We start from the raw sequence: 18,574 nt of genomic DNA, 5'->3' as shown, positions 1-18,574 counted from the left end.
ACTTTTATATCTGAGCTATTTGCACAGGCTCTACTACATGCAATGTTGATATATTTAATTTACTTTATATTTAATTTATTTTTGAAATTGAAATGAGCATAGAAATTGTCTGTGTTCCAATCAAAGCAGTCTTAGAAACCAGTATATAACTTGCTGTATAGATTTTAGGTAGTATAAACAAAACTCTAATCATATTTTTAAATACTAACATGAATTTAGACCTGCTAAAGTAAACAGGGAAATATTTATACATACATACAGTAAGCATTCACATTCAGATATCTATCTACCTATCTAGCTACATACATATATACATAGCTTCAGAATGGTAATTCTCATTTTAAAGGTTTTCTTTGATATTGTTTATTATTTTATTTCAGTTCATTTATTACTAATGAATCTTTTTATAAAAAGAGAATAGAATATATAGACAAAAGGCAGCATGAATACAACTTTATCTTTTTCAACTATATTTAGTTAAACACTGCTAAAGTGAACTAGACTCTTGAGAAATCATCCTTCTGAGGATAATTACAAACATCCCACTGATAAATGTCTTACTTATCCAGCACTCTTCTATTAGAACAAATTCTTTGAAGAGTATTTCATTCCATTTTGAATACTGCCACAGGTACATGAGAAAAGGATCTTAAATTTGACATTCTAGCTCTGAAGTCTAAACAGCAGAATGGAAAATAAATCTAGAGTCAGTGAATTCCTTCTGCATGGATTCCCTGACACTGAGCAGCTACGGATAGTTCACATCATTGCTTTTTTAACAATTTATTTGATAGCCCTCACTGAAAATCTCATCATCATCATTGTCATTGTTTATAGCCATCAGCTCCATTCACCTATGTATTTTTTTATAGCTAATTTATCTTTGCAAGATCTTGGCTCCATCTCTGTCACAGTTCCCAAGTCCATGATGAATTCCTTGATGAACACAGAAGCCATTTCTTACTCTGGATGTCTCTGCCAAGTTTTCTTCCTTGTTTTCTTCATGATGTCTCATTTCTTTCTCCTGGGTGTCATGGCCTATGATCGTTATGTCGCCATCTGCAAGCCACTGCATTATGAGACTGTACTGAGCAAAAAAGCTTGCATCCAAATGGCAACCAGTGCATGGATGGGTGGCTTTTTCTATGCAATAGTTTATACAGGAAACTTGTTTATGGTGAAGTTCTGTTCCAGAATCATCAATCAGTTCTTCTGTGAAATCCCTCAGTTGCTTAAGATTTCTTGCTCTGACTTTCCTGTTGCAGAAGAATGGGCAGTCCTTTTTGGTTGTCTTTTAGCTTTTCTCTATTTTGCTCTAATTGCTTTATCTTATGTTGTGATCTTCAGAGCAGTGTTGAGAATCCCATCCACCCAGGGGAAAGAAAAAGCCTTCTCTACCTGTTTACCTCATCTCATAGTCATTTGCTTATTTTTGATAAGTGGTTCCTTTGCATACCTGAGACCCACATCCAGCTCTCCATCAACATCAGACATCCTAATTTCAACATTTTACTGTGTGGTGCCACCAGTCATGAATCCTTTGATCTACAGCATGAGAAACAAGGAACTCAAAATGGCATTCTGGAAGCTGATCCTCAATATTTCTTCTAACACCTTATCCAAAATTTCTCATTTTTGTGTGCCTTAATAAATGCTTTAACGTGTTTGGCCTTTTTGTGGCATATTGGTGAATTATACATATATAAAACCATCTTGTCCTATGAATACCAATTGATAAATTATAGGTTAGGCTTCCTCCTTGTTAAATTGATAAAATTACTATACATTAATGTTGTCTTGTTTGTTTGCTTGCTTAAAACATTCTTATACAACACTGGGCAGTTTATAATTAAGAAGTGTTAATCTACTTTAAGATTATAATTGTCACAGACTAATATCTAGGATTAAATCTCTATGATACAACATAAACATATACAGCCGAATGCTAACTATAGTGTTATATTTCATACACATTTTCCTCTAAAGGAGTAAGGAGTCCATTCATTATTATTAATATTACTTATGTTTTGTTGCAAATGCAGTACAAATGTATTGCAAATATGTATCAAATAATGCTCCTGACTTCATGTGCCCATACATATATACATACATATATACATACACATACAGACACATTTCTAAAATTCTGTTTTATCTTTGTCATTACTGGATACTGAGTGTAGATTAATGAGCAAAAATGAATTTAATATAATTTAATATAAAATGAATAAGCAATTGCATTTTATTAAATAAAAAAAATATACTAGCTTTTTAATCCCTTTTTTTCCAAAACAACATGGCTTATCTCTCTTTTAAAAACAGTGGTATTTTATTTTATATATTGTATATAGTATGTTTAGGTGTGTGTCATGTATGTGTTTCACTTTGAGAGCGGGCAACTAAATTTCATTTTTGATGTGTGCCGTTGTGCCCGCAGTAAAAAAAAAAGCCAATAAAAGCTTATCTATCTATCTATCTATCTATCTATCTATCTATCTATCTATCTATCTATCTATCTATCTATCTATCTATCTATCTATCATCTATCTACAAAAATTGGAAATGAAAAATTTCCAGTTCCTTAGGTGGTTTTGGCCTTTATTTGCATTGAGTTCTTCCCAAAAATCTAGATTATCATAATATATCAGTATAAGCGTATTTGCAGATCCAAGCAAAGTGGTCTTTTGCAATTGACAGGTGGAAATTTTGTCAACACATAATCCATTTTAAAATACTTATTTTATCAGTGAGAGAAAATGGTAAGAAAAAATGGATTCTAATGATGACATATAAACATATCTATCTATCTATCTATCTATCTATCTATCTATCTATCTATCTATCTATCTATCTATCTATGTTTTCAGATATTTGTATTTAATTTCATGATTTGCAAAATCTTGGATTGTTTTCAGCATCAAATTTTAATTTCTTTCTAAGTTGATAGAGTTATGTCATGGTGTTACAGCAAAGAATGTATCAAATTAAAGGTTTCTAGAGGTTTTAAAATTTATTTTTACGTTACTAGCAATGAATTATTATTATGTGCATTAATCTATTTCCTAATCTTTTTTCTTTTGTATCATTTAAAAACCCTAACCCTCATCTCTATTTACTATAAATTGCAAATATACTCTGTCTATTTCTTCAGAATAATAAGAGTGTAATACAAATACTTGATCATTAATAGCTGGGATATAGGAGATGACTAGGCTGACCCTGAGGGAGGGCTCAAATGCATCATAAGTCATGAGTCCCTGCATGTCTGCAAGAGATCTACGTCCAGCCCATCTTGAATGCCTTTATTATCTCCCAATCTTTCCTTGACCATTAGTCAAGGTTCAAGATTCTCTACAAGACTCTTGTAGAGAGCTTAAGTTTGCAAAAAAAAAAATTGTATATTCATTTAAATTGCCTGAATCTCCTGATTTCCCCAGGTCTTGACAATTCACACATTATTAAACTTGTTTCTTTTGTACTTGTTAATTGAAGAAGTTAGGGGTTATTGTATGGATGAGGGGATATAGAGAGCAAGGACTCTGGCTGACCCCGAGAGCTAGCACTTGAGTACTGCCAGAGTTCTCTTCTGGATGGTTGATGGATGGTTGAGTGGGGATGGCTGGGAGAGGAGTAGAGCCACTATCCCAGGTGGGAAGCAGATGATTTTCTTTTGGGATTTGGGGTGGTGATGGGGATGGGACAAGATGGGAGCAAAAGGATAGGCTGTTGAAGAGAAGACATCTCAGATATTTAATACCAGTGGCATGTTCTGACCTCACACCCAATCCCTGGACAATGGACTGTTGTATGCCTAGGCCCTCAGCTACTGTCAATGAATACCAGGTTAGTCAACAATAAGGGTCCCCATATTTTTGACCTTATTGGGAAAGAACTGTAAGAGATGAGGGCAGGGTCAAATGCATGCATCATAAGTCTTGATGGTGATCATCATCAATCCCTATGCCCCTGAAATAGACTTAAGTACAGCTCCCCTTTAAATCCTTTGACTCTTAGTTGGTGCCAATTTGTATTGACCATTAGTAATTCAGATTCTTGTGTATAGTTTGCATGGAATAAACTTGCAGTGCTTTTGAACTCTGTCCAGCTCCTGAATTCTTGCATCTGATAGGAACAAACTGAACTAGCATGCATCACTGTGACCTGGCTCAGGCCAGAGGGGAAAAATTCTTCTCTCAGAAATGTGTCCAGCAGACTTAGGGCAGGAGAGCTGGAATGGATATTGTTATCTGGGAATCTCTTTTGGTCTTCATGCTTCACAGGTTTTTGGGTTCCTATTCCTAAAGCTGGTCTCACAGGATTAGTTGGGAGTGTTGCTGCTGTACCAGCCTCTGTGTTGCATAGCAACCACCTTGCATGATCTGTTGGAGGCCATTCAGGGCAGGAGGTGGACTTCCCCAGCCTTAAGGACATTAGGGACTTCCATCTGTCATCTCAGATGGCCTGGGAATTCATGGCCACTATGGCAGCCATGGACCTATCATAGGTCATCTAAGACTTGATATAGGACAATAGTCACACTCCAGATATGATTTTATTGTTTGAAGCAGTGGCAACATGAACTGATGAGGGATTTGGGGATCAGACCTTGGGGAACCCATGGTCAGATCATGCCCTCGTGGCTGTGAAATTTTCCATTGCTGGCCCTCTCTGCTGGCAGGCAGGACTTATGGACCTGCTTCAGTTTCAGAAAGAGCTAGGGATATCCTGGGAATTATCCTATGCAGCCTTGTGGAGGCTTTGGTCACAATCTGGAATCATGAAGCAACTGCTGCCCTGGACAGGATTGCACCTGTTAGATGTCTCCTGGCCCATCACTCCCAAAACTCCCAATGGATTACAGGGGTGTGCAAAGAAATTTGCTGAACACTTAATGGATAATATCACTGGGTCTGTTTTCAGTTTGAGTCCAAGAGTGTAATAGTTCTATTGGAGATGGTTGGAGAATAGATTTGCCTGATTATCTGAGACTGGTTTAGTCCTGTTAGACCTGAGGAAGTGAACAAGGTCCTTGGGGCTATCAAGGCAACTACTTACTTATTAGATACTTATCCCTCCTGGTTAGTGAAAACTTTCTGGACAGGTGGGTCAAGGTGGTGATTAACATAGTGCTGCAAAAGAGGGCATTTCTGATACCATTTAAGGAGGACTTGGTCTACCCCCTCCTCAGGAAATGATCATTTGACTCAACCTGTCTGAACAATTTTTATTCAATTTCCCACTTTTCCTTTCTATGGAAGACAGTGGAAAAAGTGGTTGCCTTGCAGCTCCAAAGAGTTTTGGATTATCTTGATCCCTTTCAGTCAGGTTTCAGGTCAGATTACTGAGGGGAAATGGGGACACTCAGTTGTTTTCTCTGAAAAATGTCCACCTTATTGAGGGAGAATATGAAGACAGGCAGACTATATATATTGCAGAGATCAAGTGCAAGCAAAACACACAATAATTAAAAATTCAGAGAAAACAACAACATGAAATAGGCAAATGGACTATGCCTTTTTCCTCCCTTGAAAAGAAGGGATTGTCAGGAATGGAAGAAGATCTCTATGTGGGTAACAATAATGAAGATAAGGACACCAACCTGAATTGGAACACTAAAAAAATAGATCTCCAATTTCAGCTAGGAATAAATTAGACCAAGTGAGCTTAAGTAACTTGGATCTCTAAGAAGAATTGATTGACAATATTGGAGCAGCAAGGAGTTGCTAAAGTGGCATTAGTATGTAATACTCCATAGTGGTAACCAAAAATCTAAATATTTCCACATCTGCATGCAAGGTCTTCTATTAATCATTCACTCATATTTTAAAAAGGGGTTGCAAATGGTAATACAGCATTCATAGCCATGACTGTAAGAAGGGGAATATCATATCCTACAAAAAAGATAAAGAAAAGGCCATGAGCATCACATCCAGAAAAAGAGATGAGGCCATATAAGCCATATAAGTAGTCTAAACAAAGGAGCCAAACTTGTAGAATAAATTCCATCTGGAGTGAATAGAGAAATGAGATTTATATATTTTATCATTTTACTTATTTATTTCATTATTTCTGCTGAGTCTTTAAGTAAATTTTAAAAAGAGTGAAAATGTATAATTATACACATGTTAGAATAAAATAGAGCTGGAAGGGACCTTGGAGGTCTTCTAGTCCAGCCCCCCTATATCATCTCAGAGAAGTGACTGTCCAGTCTCTTCTTAAAAACCTCCAATGATGGAGCACCCACGATTTCTGGAGACAAGTTGTTCCACTGGTTAATTGTTCTCACTGTTAGGAGGTTTCTCGTTAATTCTAAGTTGCTTCTCTCTTTGTTCAGTTTCCAACCATTGTTTCTTGTTCTACCCTCTGGTGCTTTGGTGAATAACATACCCCTTCTTCTTTGTGGTAGCCCTCAAGTACTGGAATATTGCTATCATGTCTCCCCTATTTCTTCTTTTCTTTAGAGTAGCCAGACCCAAGTCCTGCAGCTGTTCTTGGTATGTTTTAAACTCCAGGCCTTTGATCATCATAGTTGCTCTTCTCTGAATTTTTTCCAAACTCTCAACATCTTTTTTGTGATATGGTGACCACAATTGGCTGCAATATTCCAGGTGTGGTCTTACTAGGGTTTTATAAAGCAGTACTAATATTTTGTGTGATCTTGATTCTATGCTTCTGTTTATACAACCCAAGATTGTATTAGCTTTTTTGGCTGCTGCTGCACACTGCTGGCTCATGGTCAAGTGATTGTCCACTAGGACTCCAAGGTCCCTCTCACCATTACTGTTTTTAAGCCAGGTCTCACCCAGTCTGTACTTGTACCTTTGATTTTTCCTGCCTAAATGTAAAACTTTGCTTTTCTCTACACTGAAACTCATTTTGTTGGACAGGACCCATTGTTCAAATTTGTCAAGAACTTTTTGGATCCTTGTTTGTCTTCTGGGGTGTTAGCTAGTTTGATATCATCTACACATTTGATGAGTTCCCCTTCAATTCCCTCATCTAAATCATTTATGAAGATATTGAAGAATACTGGGACTAAGACGGAACCTTGTGGTTCTGCTTACATCTCTCCATGTGGATGTAGTGCTGTTGAGAACTACTCATTGAGTATGGTTTGTCAGCCAGCTACATATCCATCTGGTGGTAATGTTATCTATTTCACCCTTTTCTAGCTTACCAAGAAGTAGGTTGTTGTCTACCTTATCCAATGCCTTACTGAAGTCTAAGTGTACTACGTCCACAGTATTTCGCTGGTCTATTAGTTTAGTCACTTTATCAAAGAATGAAATAAGATTGGTTTGGCATGATCTGTTTTTGACAAACCCGTGCTGGCTATTAGTTATAACTTTGTTTGCTTCTAGTTGTTCGCAGATCTATTTTTTGATTATTTTTTCCAGGATCTACCCAGGTATTGATGTTAGACTGATTGGTCTGTAGTTTCCTGGGTCTGTTTTTTTTTCTCTTGAAGATGGGAACCACATCAGCCCTTTTCCAGGTAATTCTCCAGTGCTCCAGGATTTTTGAAAAATATGGTGCAATGGTTCTGAGATAATATCTGCCAGCTTCTTCAGAACTCTGTGATGTAATATGTCAGGTCCCGGTGATTTATATTTGTCAAGGTCAGATAGTTGTTTTCTTACAATTTTTTTTGCTTATTTTAATTTTTTTTCTAGTTTGTCTTTTGCTGTGGTTTTTGCAGTGGCTTATATATATATAAACATTCACATTCTGATATCTATCTACCTATCTACATACATACATAGTTTCAGATTGGTAATTCTCATCATTTTAATGTTTTCTTTCTTATCTTTTTCTATTTTATTTCAGTTCATTTCTTACTAAGAAATCTCTTTATGCAAAGAAGAAAATAGACTATATAGACAAAAAGAAACATGAATAAAACTCTAAACATATTTTCCCACAACCACATGGACTTACAGCTCTAATGTAAACTAGACTTTTGAGAAATCAGCCTCCTGAGAATAATGACAAATATCCTATAGATAAACCTGTGCTTTTAAATTAGTGCTCACAGATTAAAAGAACTTCTTTGAACAACATTTCATTCCCTCTTGACTACTGCCACAGATACATGAGAAAGGGATCTTATGTTTGATCTCCTGTTACAAATTCTGAAGTCTAAAAAGAAGAATGGAAAATAAATCGAGAGTCAGTGAATTCCTTTTGCATGGATTCCCTGATACTGAGGAGCTACGAATAGTCCACACTGTTGTCTTTTCAATAATTTATATGGTAGCCCTCATTGAAAATCTCATCATCATCACTGTTATTGTCTATAGCCATCAGCTTCATTCACCCATGTATTTTTTTCTAGTCAATCTATCCTTGCAAGATCTTGGCTCCATCTCTGTCACAGTTCCCAAGTCAATGCTGAATTCCTTGATGAACATGGAAGCCATTTCTTACTCTGGATGTCTCTGCCAAGTTTTTTTCCTTGTTTTCTTCATGCTGTCTCACTTCTTTCTTCTTGGTGTCATGGCCTATGATCGTTATGTAGCCATCTGCAAGCCACTGCATTATGAGACTGTACTGAGCAAAAAATCTTGCATCCAAATGGCAACCAGTGCATGGATGGGTGGCCTTTTCTATTCAATACTTTACACAGGAAACTTACTTACAGTGAACTTCTGTTCCAGAATCATCAATCAGTTCTTTTGTGAAATCCCTCAGCTGCTGAAGATCTCTTGTTCTGACTCATATGTCACAGTAGTCTGGGCTCTAACCTTTGGTTCTAGTTTAGCTTTCTTTTATTTTGCTATAATTGCTTTTTCTTATGTTCAGATTTTCAGAGCAGTGCTGAGGATCCGATCTACCCAAGGAAAGCATAAGGCCTTCTCTACTTGCTTACCCCACCTCATAGTCATTTGTCTGTTTCTGATAAGTGGTAATTTTGCATACCTGAGACCCATATCTAGCTCATCATCAACATCAGATATTCTGATTTCTATGTTTTACTGTGTGTTGCCACCAGTCATGAATCCACTGATCTACAGCATGAGGAACAAAGAACTCAAAATGGCATTCAGGAAGCTGATCATCAATATTTCTTTCAAGAACCTGCCACAAATTTCTCATTTTTGTGTAGTTTAATAAATGCTTTAAATCGTTTGACCATTAGGTACAAAAGTGTAGTGATCCACCTATTGCTATGTATATCAATTGATAAATTAACTGAATCAGTGTGTTAGGCTTTATCCTTATGAAATTGAGAAAACTACAATGCTGTTATGTACTTATGTAGCCTTGTTTTTTGGTTGTTCAAAAACATTTGTTTACAACTTTAGGCAGCTTACACTCAATAAACATTAATCTAGTTAATAATATGATTGTCTCAGATCAGCATTTAGGATTAAATCCTTGTGATATACATAAATACAGCTGAATGCTAACTGTGCTGTTAAATTTAATACACTTTTTCTCTAAAGGAGAAATGAATCCATTTGTTATTATTTATATTACATAGTAGACATGAATGGAAAAAAACATCAGATTTATGTTCTTGTATATAGATGCATTTCTTTAAATATTAATTTTATACTGGCTTTCTTAATTCCTTGGTATGGTACAACAATTATGCAAACTTTCTTCTTTTCAATGGCAATTAAATCCAGCATGTACCATCAATTTGTATTCAGACTCCCACAATATTTTAACCTGCTCATTTTTGATTCCTTTTTTAATTATATGTTCCCACCAATTATTCATTATTGGCATATGATAATTCTCATTTTTCTTTGACATTCTTAATCTTTTTAATTTCAATTCATTTCTATCTAATGAATAATTTAGGAAAAGATAAGAGTTATCAATCTGAAGTTATATATGTCTATATGTAGGTAGTCAGGTACATAGATATCATAAATTTTCACTTTAAAAAAATCACTTAAAGGATCAGCTCAGATAATATACTATACAGAAATTTATATGACACTGATGATACATAAATATAATATTTTAATATTCAACAAACTACAGTGTATGAAGTTATTTTATTTTGCCCAAAGAACCATAAACATTTTATTGATAAAAGTATGAAAATATACATCTTACTTTTGCTCTTCAATTTACTTTTTAAATGTGCAATGGAGATAAAAGGTGTGGGATAGTTATGAATCAACAAAAAAAGTGCGACAGCCTGCTGTTACACATTGCTTTGTAATATTCATCACATACACCCAAACAGATACTCTGTTCTTTTTAGTTTTCAGTAGAAGCACATTGGCTGGTGATTCTGAAAATGAATGGGTAGTTTTAAGCTGCTAAAGGGATTTGGTTTGAAAGATTTGAAGTCACCTGGAGTGATCTAGGTTGAGTTTCAGAGAAGATGGCCTAAAAATTACAGGTTTAAGATTGAATCCAAATCTTGCAAATCCAGGAAGAACAATGAGATCTTTTGAGTAATCACAAATGGTTTGTAGGAGAATGAAGTCACCTGAAGGCGAAGGAACCACATTCTACAAATCAAAGAGACTCAAAGCCTGAAAAAAGGGGTCCCAGATAGACTTAGATCTCAGTTGATCTAAGACAGTGATTCTTAACCTTTCTTCACCAAAGACCCCTTTAAATGTCTTTTGTGGCCACAGCCTATGGCCATAAACCATCAAGATTTAACTTAAGATTTAAATCATAACATTTCTTCAAGCCTTTGAGGATCCCCCAGGGGTCTCCGGATCACATGTTGAGAACATTGGTCTAAGGGATAGTGATATAGAATTACTAATAAAGAAAATTACCTTTACCAAAATGCTGATACTTTAAAATAGACTTTATAATATCTGTGAGACAAAATGGTAAGAAAAAGTGGATGGATTTCTATTGTTGACACATAAAGGTAATGGATAGGACACTCATTTATTTTAACATTGAATAAAAGAGTTTTGTTCCTCCCCCAGTTTCCCATAAAAAAATAACCCACAGGCTTTCATACTTCCTTCTTAATTAGGTTTTTAGTCTAAAATGTTAATATTTTCCATTAGTTATAATGATTATGTCTTTGCTTACATATATGCATTCTGGGTTTTTTATGATAAAGCTTCTTATTTGTATGCAATGTATTTAGCAGGTTAGAATTAAACAGAAAATTAAACAGAAAATTGCTGAAAGATACTCTTTTGTCTTATAAACTTGGGAGAGAGAGGAGAGAATGTAATGTTTTACCTATAGCAGCCCTTTTATTCTCTCCCCGAAATTACAATACCTAAATTCATATAACGAATATATGAAGAGTAATCCTGCTGTAGACGCAATGCAGCTTTTTAAAAATATATATAAAAAATCCCTATCTTCCCACAAGCAACCAAAATACATGCATGGGGGGGGGGCATGGAAAATTTCAGTCCAGACTTATATAATGAATCGTGTGAGATTTGCACCATCACTCTATCGAGCATCCTGTGCTGTGCTGTTCTTACTATTATTGTGACTGTTAAACATTAACATTGCTTATCCCTGTTTTTTTAAAAAATAGTTCTACATTATTATATACTCAAAAATGTGTAATAACAGCTATCAGTTTGTATTCAGAATCCCAAAATATTTTAACCTGCTCATTTTCAACTATTTTTTCAGTTATATGTTTGCAACAATTTTTCATTAATAGTATATGATATTTTTATAGATATTCTGAAGTTGAGGTTGTTGATGATGATCATCATCATGATGCTATTGACAATTGTTTACTTTGGAGTAGACTATTACACTGGTATATCCTCCTGAAAGAATGGGGAAGGTAAAATCTATCTAAAGTATTCATCTAACCATTATTTGTTTCATTGTCCTGTGTAAATTGTACATGGCCATAGTAAACACTTCTCATTTATTACAAACATAGTATGAATTGTTTTATTCCTTCCTTCCTTCCTTCCTTCCTTCCTTCCTTCCATCCATCCATCCATCCATCCATTCCTTTTTAAACCATCTATCATCTTTCATAAACTGTCCTACATATTAGAAAGTGAATATGGAATATAATTAATGTTGCTATTTTTACCACCATCAATACCACCACCACACCACTAATACTAGTACTAGTGCGAGTACTAGTAATGGAATACTGCACCCAATTCTGGTCACCAAAATATAAAAAAGATGTTGAGACTCTTCAAAGAGTGCAGAAAAGAGCAACAAAAATTATTAGGGGGCTGGAGGCTAAAACGTATAAAGAATGATTGCAGGAATTGGGTATTTTTTATTTATCACAATGTCTAGTCTAATGGAAAGAAGGACTAGGAGTAACATGATAAAACTTGTCCAATATCTGAGAACTCCTACAAAGATGAGAGGGGTCAAACTATTTTCCAAAGCACCAAAATACAAGACAAGAAGCAAGGATGGAAACTAATCAAGGAGAGAAGCAATCTAGAACTAAGGAGAAATTTCCTAACAGTGACAGCAATGAACCAGTGGAATAGCTTGTCTTCAGAAGTTGTGGGTGCTCCATCACTGGAGGCTTTCAAAAAGAGAAGGACAACCATTTGTCAGAAATGGTATAGGGTCTCCTGCTTGAGCAGAAGGTTGGAGTAGAAGATCTCTGAGGTCCCTTTCAATTCTATTATTCCAAGTTCTATATTCTCATACTATCACTGTTGTAAACAGTGGTCAAATTGATTCCAATTATGCAAAGATGCAATGCTTTATCTCTATTTTCCTGAAGAGAATATTAAAACAAATATATTAATCCATCCAGGTTTTACTACATAAAGTACCATATATTTGTATCTAACATACTATGTTTAAAGTTTTGTCATTCTACTGCATTATTACCTTTTCAATTGTAGTGGAAATATTTCACTACTATATACTGGTAGTATCTAGATGTTATTTATGGCATTAAATGCTCCGTTCATTAATAGTTCAAATAAATATATAATAAGTAGCCTCACACTCTCTAATATTTATAAAAAAGAAGGTTTTTTTCAAAATAGGACTGTGTTATATTCCATTTTTCTTCTTACCTTTTCTTTGAGTGAACAAGGCAAATAGTTAAAGACTTCAATGAACTGTAATACTGAACCTCTGATTTTCAACTCAGGGAGATTTTTTTTCCTTATGCAGGGTTTTAGTTTATATTATGTGTTGCTCAGTATACAGTATATGCATTCCTCAGGATAATTTACAATGATACAGAATGATTCAAAATAATACTATCTACTAAAATAAATGAAAAACAGTATAAGAATAGAACGAAGCTGAACTTCCAGCACCTTTATTCAACTTTTTGTCTAAACCATACAGAAGATCTTAGTTTCTTATATTTTGATTAATTGCTTTTTCATTATAACTAATGTTTATTCAATAACATGCCTCCTTTCTTTTTTTGGGAGTGATAAATCATTACTAGGCATCAATGATGGGATTCAAATAATTTAACATCTGGTTCTCAGAGCTTTAAGAGCTTTCCCGCTCATTATTAGTTGTGATCTGTATAGATAGACAGGAAAAAGTTCCAGAGCCACAACCCCAGCTAATACTTGGTGGCCTCGTCCCCTTTCCCATATGCACCAATTGGGAAACTAGAAAGATGAAGTGTCTATTCCTGAAATTACCCCTGAGAAGCCCCACCTAGTTTTCGCCTGAGTGACATGATCGAAGGCACCACATCTGCATTTGGTTTCTGTTGCTCCTGTCTTGGACTTTTGAGGAGGGTTTTTCCCCTCTGCCTGGAAGGAAGTTGAACAAAACCCAGATGTGTTCCAGAAAACACAGATTTATCATAACCAGTTCGCTGAACTCAACAAAAAAATAGGTATCGGTTCTGCCAAACCGGTGCAAACCAGTTGAATCCCGCCACTGCTAGGCATAGAATTATATTTGAGAAATTAAGAATAAACAGGTTTCAGACATTGATTTTGTCATTGCATCAATTCAGTGAGCTACAAAAAATTATTGTTGATACTCATATAGTATATATCGGAAATCTTAATCCCTTTGTGAAAAAATAGATTTATTTATTGCCTCAAACCCTTCCCCCCATTCATTCCTTGATTTTAATCAAGAACCATCCATGAAATGAACTTTGCTTATTCTCTTCACTGCCTCCAAACAAAGTTAAATACTCTGTTACAGGTTAGGCATACATTATTCCATCACTTTGGTTTTCTATAGAGTGATCACAAGTTCAAAGTTAAGGTAGGCTAATGCATGACTTAGGGTTAGGGTTCAAACAACTAAAAAATGGCTTTTAATCCAAAGATTATTTCTTTTTAAATGGCAGAATAGCATGTGCCCTGTTCTGATTTTTTTTTATCACCAAGAAGAATTTAGGAAATTAGGCATTAAAAATTTTGTGATTTAGATTTGGGTTTTTCATCTTTCTTCCTGGGTATTGGGAGAAGAAAGCTCCTACAACATTTTTAGATTATTGATGCAATAAACTGTAGGAGTCAATGAGGTTATAATATGGGAATAGTTCATGTGATATAAGCAATATTTTAGCACCAGTAAGGGGTCAAATAATTTAGTCATTGAGAGGAAATTGGGGCATTGAGATATTTCCTCTCTGAAAAGCTTCCATTCTATTAGGGAAAAATATGATGAGAGAGAGACACACAAATGTGCTTTTTCAAAAGGCAGCTGTTTTGCTTGAAGACTTTTCACTTCCAAGAAGTGACCTGGATGACTTGTCTTAGAATATCCATAAAGAAATAGAAACACAAGTACACCATATAGATATATACACACATAGAACAAACACACAAACATATATGTAATACATACATTCATATACACATATGCATAGAGAGAGATGTTTACTTCCAGTTTATTTCGCACCCTACTCCAGTAAATTAATAAGATTTTATGTTTTTCTTCATATGTCTGGCAGCTATTGCTGAAATTAACATTTGACACCAGTTTTCTAAGATACAGTAAAGGCTACATAATGAAAGATTCATAGCAACACATAAATGAATAAGAACTTAGAAAAAGCTTAGAAATGTAACAGCTTTGATAGAGCATTTTTAATTTCTTTATTTCTCAGGCTATAGATCAATGGATTTAACATGGGTGGAATAATGGAGTATGTTAAAGTTATTGCCAAATCCAGATGGGAAGGTTTCTGAGGTGGTGATCTAAGATAAGCAAAAGTCACAATAGTTACAAATACAGAGAAAACAATGACATGAGGTAGACAGGTGGACAGTGCCTTTTTCCTCCCTTGAACAGAAGGAATTCTCAGGACAGCAGAGAAGATCTGTATATACGTAGCAACAATGAAGATAAGGATACTAACCACAGCTAGAGCACTAAAAATAAGGGATCCAATTTCAGCTAGAAACAAATCAGAGCAAGCAAGTTTAAGCAACTGTGGGATTTCACAGAAGAACTGATTGACAACATTGGAACAGAGAGGTGTTGCAAAAGTGCCACCAGTATGTAACACACCATAGAGGAAACCAGCCATCCATACACTTCCAATCATTTGCCTGCAAGCTCTCCTATTCATTATCAGTTCATATTGCAAAGGGTTGCAAATGGCAACATAGCGATCATAGCCCATGACTGTAAGAAGGGCAACATCACATCCTACAAATGAGATAAAGAAAAGGACTTGAGCAACACATCCAGAATAAGAGATATATCTGTTATTCAACACATAATTGATCATGGTATTTGGGATAAGAACTGAGACAGAAGCAATGTCCTGGATGGCCAAATTCATTAGAAAGAAATACATGGGTGTGTGGAGACGGTAATCAAAAACCACCACAGAGATGATAAGAAGATTCCCTGTTAGGGTCATTAAATATAAAATCAGAAATAAACAGAAATGTGCAATTTGCAGTTCTTGGAATCCTGAGAATTCGAGGAGCAGAAATTCAGAGATAGATGATTGATTTGCCATTTGTTAAAATTAATTACTAAGAGCGAATGCATGAGCTGCAAGAAAACAAAAAGATAAATGTTAAAATCAGAGCCTCTTACAAAATAACATTTGCATTTGAATATGAACACTTCTGGTGATGAATAAAATTATAAAATGTGTATTGGAGGTTGATTATCAAAGAATGTTTTCAAGATTTTTATACAAGATTAAATAAACATGTAATTAAGGAATATATTAGCAAGTGAATAACAGAATAATTAACAATATTTCCTGGAAAGGAAATTATACATTATTATGAATAAAATGCAGAAAATATTAGAATCCGTAACCTCCTTGGTCTAACACAATCTTGTAGAGAAGGATTTTTTCCACTACACTAACAATTACTGTAAATATTGTACAGTGTATGGGATCATTTTCCATTCTAAAAGAAGAACATAAGAGCAAGACATGAACTGAATTAAAATATAAGACAATATAAAAAACCATAAAACAATGGGAATTATCATTCTGGAGTTCTGTATATATTTATGTAGGTAGTTAGATAATTACCTATCTGAATGCAAATCCTAGAATGTACATGTGTAAATTCATGTTTTTGAATTTACTTCAGATATTTTTTTTGTTCATTTGTTTTTTTGTTGTTATTTAAGTTGTTCTCTTGGTTATTTTGTGGGAAGGGAAGGAAAGGGAATATTATTGAGATCCATTGAGAGTAAGAATCTAGAGTACACTTAATTGTACTCTACGGTAAAATGTTTTGACATTCCAGAATATTCTTATTCTTTCCAAAATTGCTTAGGGTGTTCAGCACAGTTACTTAATACAAAACACTGGGCAGGAGACTGTATTTGCTTGATGGTATTTATTTGGCATGATAAATTTTATATATGCAGATTAGGTATAATAGATGAGCTCAGCGGAAATAATGGAATAATCTAGAAAAAGACTCCACACAAATATACCAGATGTTAATAGTATATAAATAAATTATTTAAATAGTTTATAAACAACTGAGTACAAAGCTATTTTCATTCTGTTCTGGGAACAATAATCAGTTTATCAATAAAATTATTAAAACATAAATCTTACTTTTTTTCTTTGTATATTTTATTTCCACATGGAATTTTTTCTCTAGCTTTTGGGCCCCTTCAAAGCAATGTGTTCTTCTGATCACTTGTGAAGTCATATATGCTACATACAATCCCCTCCTCTCTTTTTCTCCTTCAGATAATCAAAAGGCTTTTCTTCATTTGCATATCAAGTAGTTTCTGTGGGACACCTATTATTATGAATATGTGTTATGTTTGTCAGAACTTGTTCTCAATATTTCAGCAGAGACCCAAAACTTTATTCCTGGGGGATTCATTCTGAAAGTTAATGCAAATGAACAATGAGAAGGATTTACTTTCTGGTTGATGCAGCTGCTAATTACAATTGTTAAATAACTGTATTAGCTCAAAGGATACAAAAAGATAAAACTGAACACAAATGTCTCCTCAACCAATACCTTTATATGGTACCCAGAGCCATTTGCTGAGATGGGCAGCTATAGAAATCAAATCAGATAAATAAATAAATTAGCAATAGCTCTAGGAATAGCACTTAGAATTTACTGCTTCATAGTATTTCACAGCCCTCTCTAAGCAGTTTACAGAGTCAGCATATTGCCCCCAACAATCTGGGTCCTCATTTTACTGACCTCAAAAGGGTGGAAGGCTGAGACAAATTTGAGCCGGTCAGAATCGAACTCCTGGCAGTGAACTGAGTTAGCCTGCAATATTCCATTCTAATCACTGCACCAACATGGCTCTTAAAAATGCACTCATATAAATTCATTGAACTTGTGTCACAATGGTGTGACATTGCTGCCATCATTGCAATGAAAGCTTTGATTTCTGCAAATGGATCTATTCTAGTTAATTTCAGATGCTAATTTGTCTTATTAGCATATGATGCAACTGGAAAAAAATCATAAAGTTAGGTAACTCCCATTTTTATGCAATATTTAATTTCAAACAAAAGGGAACAATGTAGTGATAGATTTTTTTAAATTTTGAAAATATTTAAAATTGTAAACATATATGTATGTTTGAATGAGTATATATAGTTTTATACTACTTCAGAAAACTTAGCATGTATATTTAATAGAGAAAAGACCTGGTCTCAATAAACAGTGCTTATGAAAGTGTGCTGATGAAGAGCCAACCCTGAATCCAAAAAATATATTTGTTTGGCCAAGGATTTGCATTCATCCGATTACACAACCTTTTGTTTTCTTTGGAAAGCAGTAAGCATCATAACTCATGTCATCTATTAATGTGAAAAAATGGTTTAGCATTAAATCATAGGATACAATTACTTATTTCTGAAAAATGCAGTTCATCCAAATACAGGTAATCCTCAACTTACAATAGTTCGTTTAGTGACCGTTCAAAGTTACAATGGCACTGAAAAAAAGTGATTTATCATTGTGTTTCACACTAACCAGCACCGCAGAATCCTCATGGTCACGTGATTAAAATTCACAAACTTGGCAACTGACTCATATTTATGATAGTTGAATGTGTCCAGGGGTCATCTGATTATATTTTGCAACCTTCTGACAAGCAAAGTCAATGGGGAAGCCAGATTAACTTAACAACCATATTACTAACTTAACAACTGCAGTGATTCATTTAAGAAATGTGACAAGAAAGGTTGTAAAATGGAAAAAAAATCATTTAACAA

General features: G+C 34.6%; 3 protein-coding genes across 3 annotated transcripts; 2 read left to right on the top strand and 1 right to left on the bottom strand.

Annotated features, from left to right (window-relative positions):
- The first annotated feature begins 688 nt into the window (after positions 1–688).
- Positions 689–1,648, top strand: LOC107286086 (olfactory receptor 14A16-like). The gene has a single exon (XM_015814380.1). The coding sequence runs from the start codon at positions 689–691 to the stop codon at positions 1,646–1,648; it is 960 nt and encodes a 319-aa protein (XP_015669866.1).
- A 6,503-nt stretch (positions 1,649–8,151) lies between these two features.
- On the top strand, positions 8,152–9,111 carry LOC107286084 (olfactory receptor 14A16-like). The gene has a single exon (XM_015814379.1). The coding sequence runs from the start codon at positions 8,152–8,154 to the stop codon at positions 9,109–9,111; it is 960 nt and encodes a 319-aa protein (XP_015669865.1).
- Positions 9,112–14,947: 5,836 nt separating this feature from the next.
- On the bottom strand, positions 14,948–15,862 carry LOC107286083 (olfactory receptor 14J1-like). The gene has a single exon (XM_015814378.1). It carries the CDS (start codon positions 15,860–15,862, stop codon positions 14,948–14,950), a length of 915 nt encoding a protein of 304 aa, XP_015669864.1.
- Between the last annotated feature and the right edge of the window lie 2,712 nt (positions 15,863–18,574).

This window comes from Protobothrops mucrosquamatus, unplaced genomic scaffold (genome assembly GCF_001527695.2).
Source record: "Protobothrops mucrosquamatus isolate PMUCROS unplaced genomic scaffold, P.Mucros_1.0 scaffold247, whole genome shotgun sequence".
In the NCBI taxonomy this organism is placed as follows: Eukaryota; Metazoa; Chordata; class Lepidosauria; order Squamata; family Viperidae; genus Protobothrops; species Protobothrops mucrosquamatus.
Note: the sequence above shows the minus strand (reverse complement) of the source record. Positions and strands in the feature narration are given on the sequence as shown.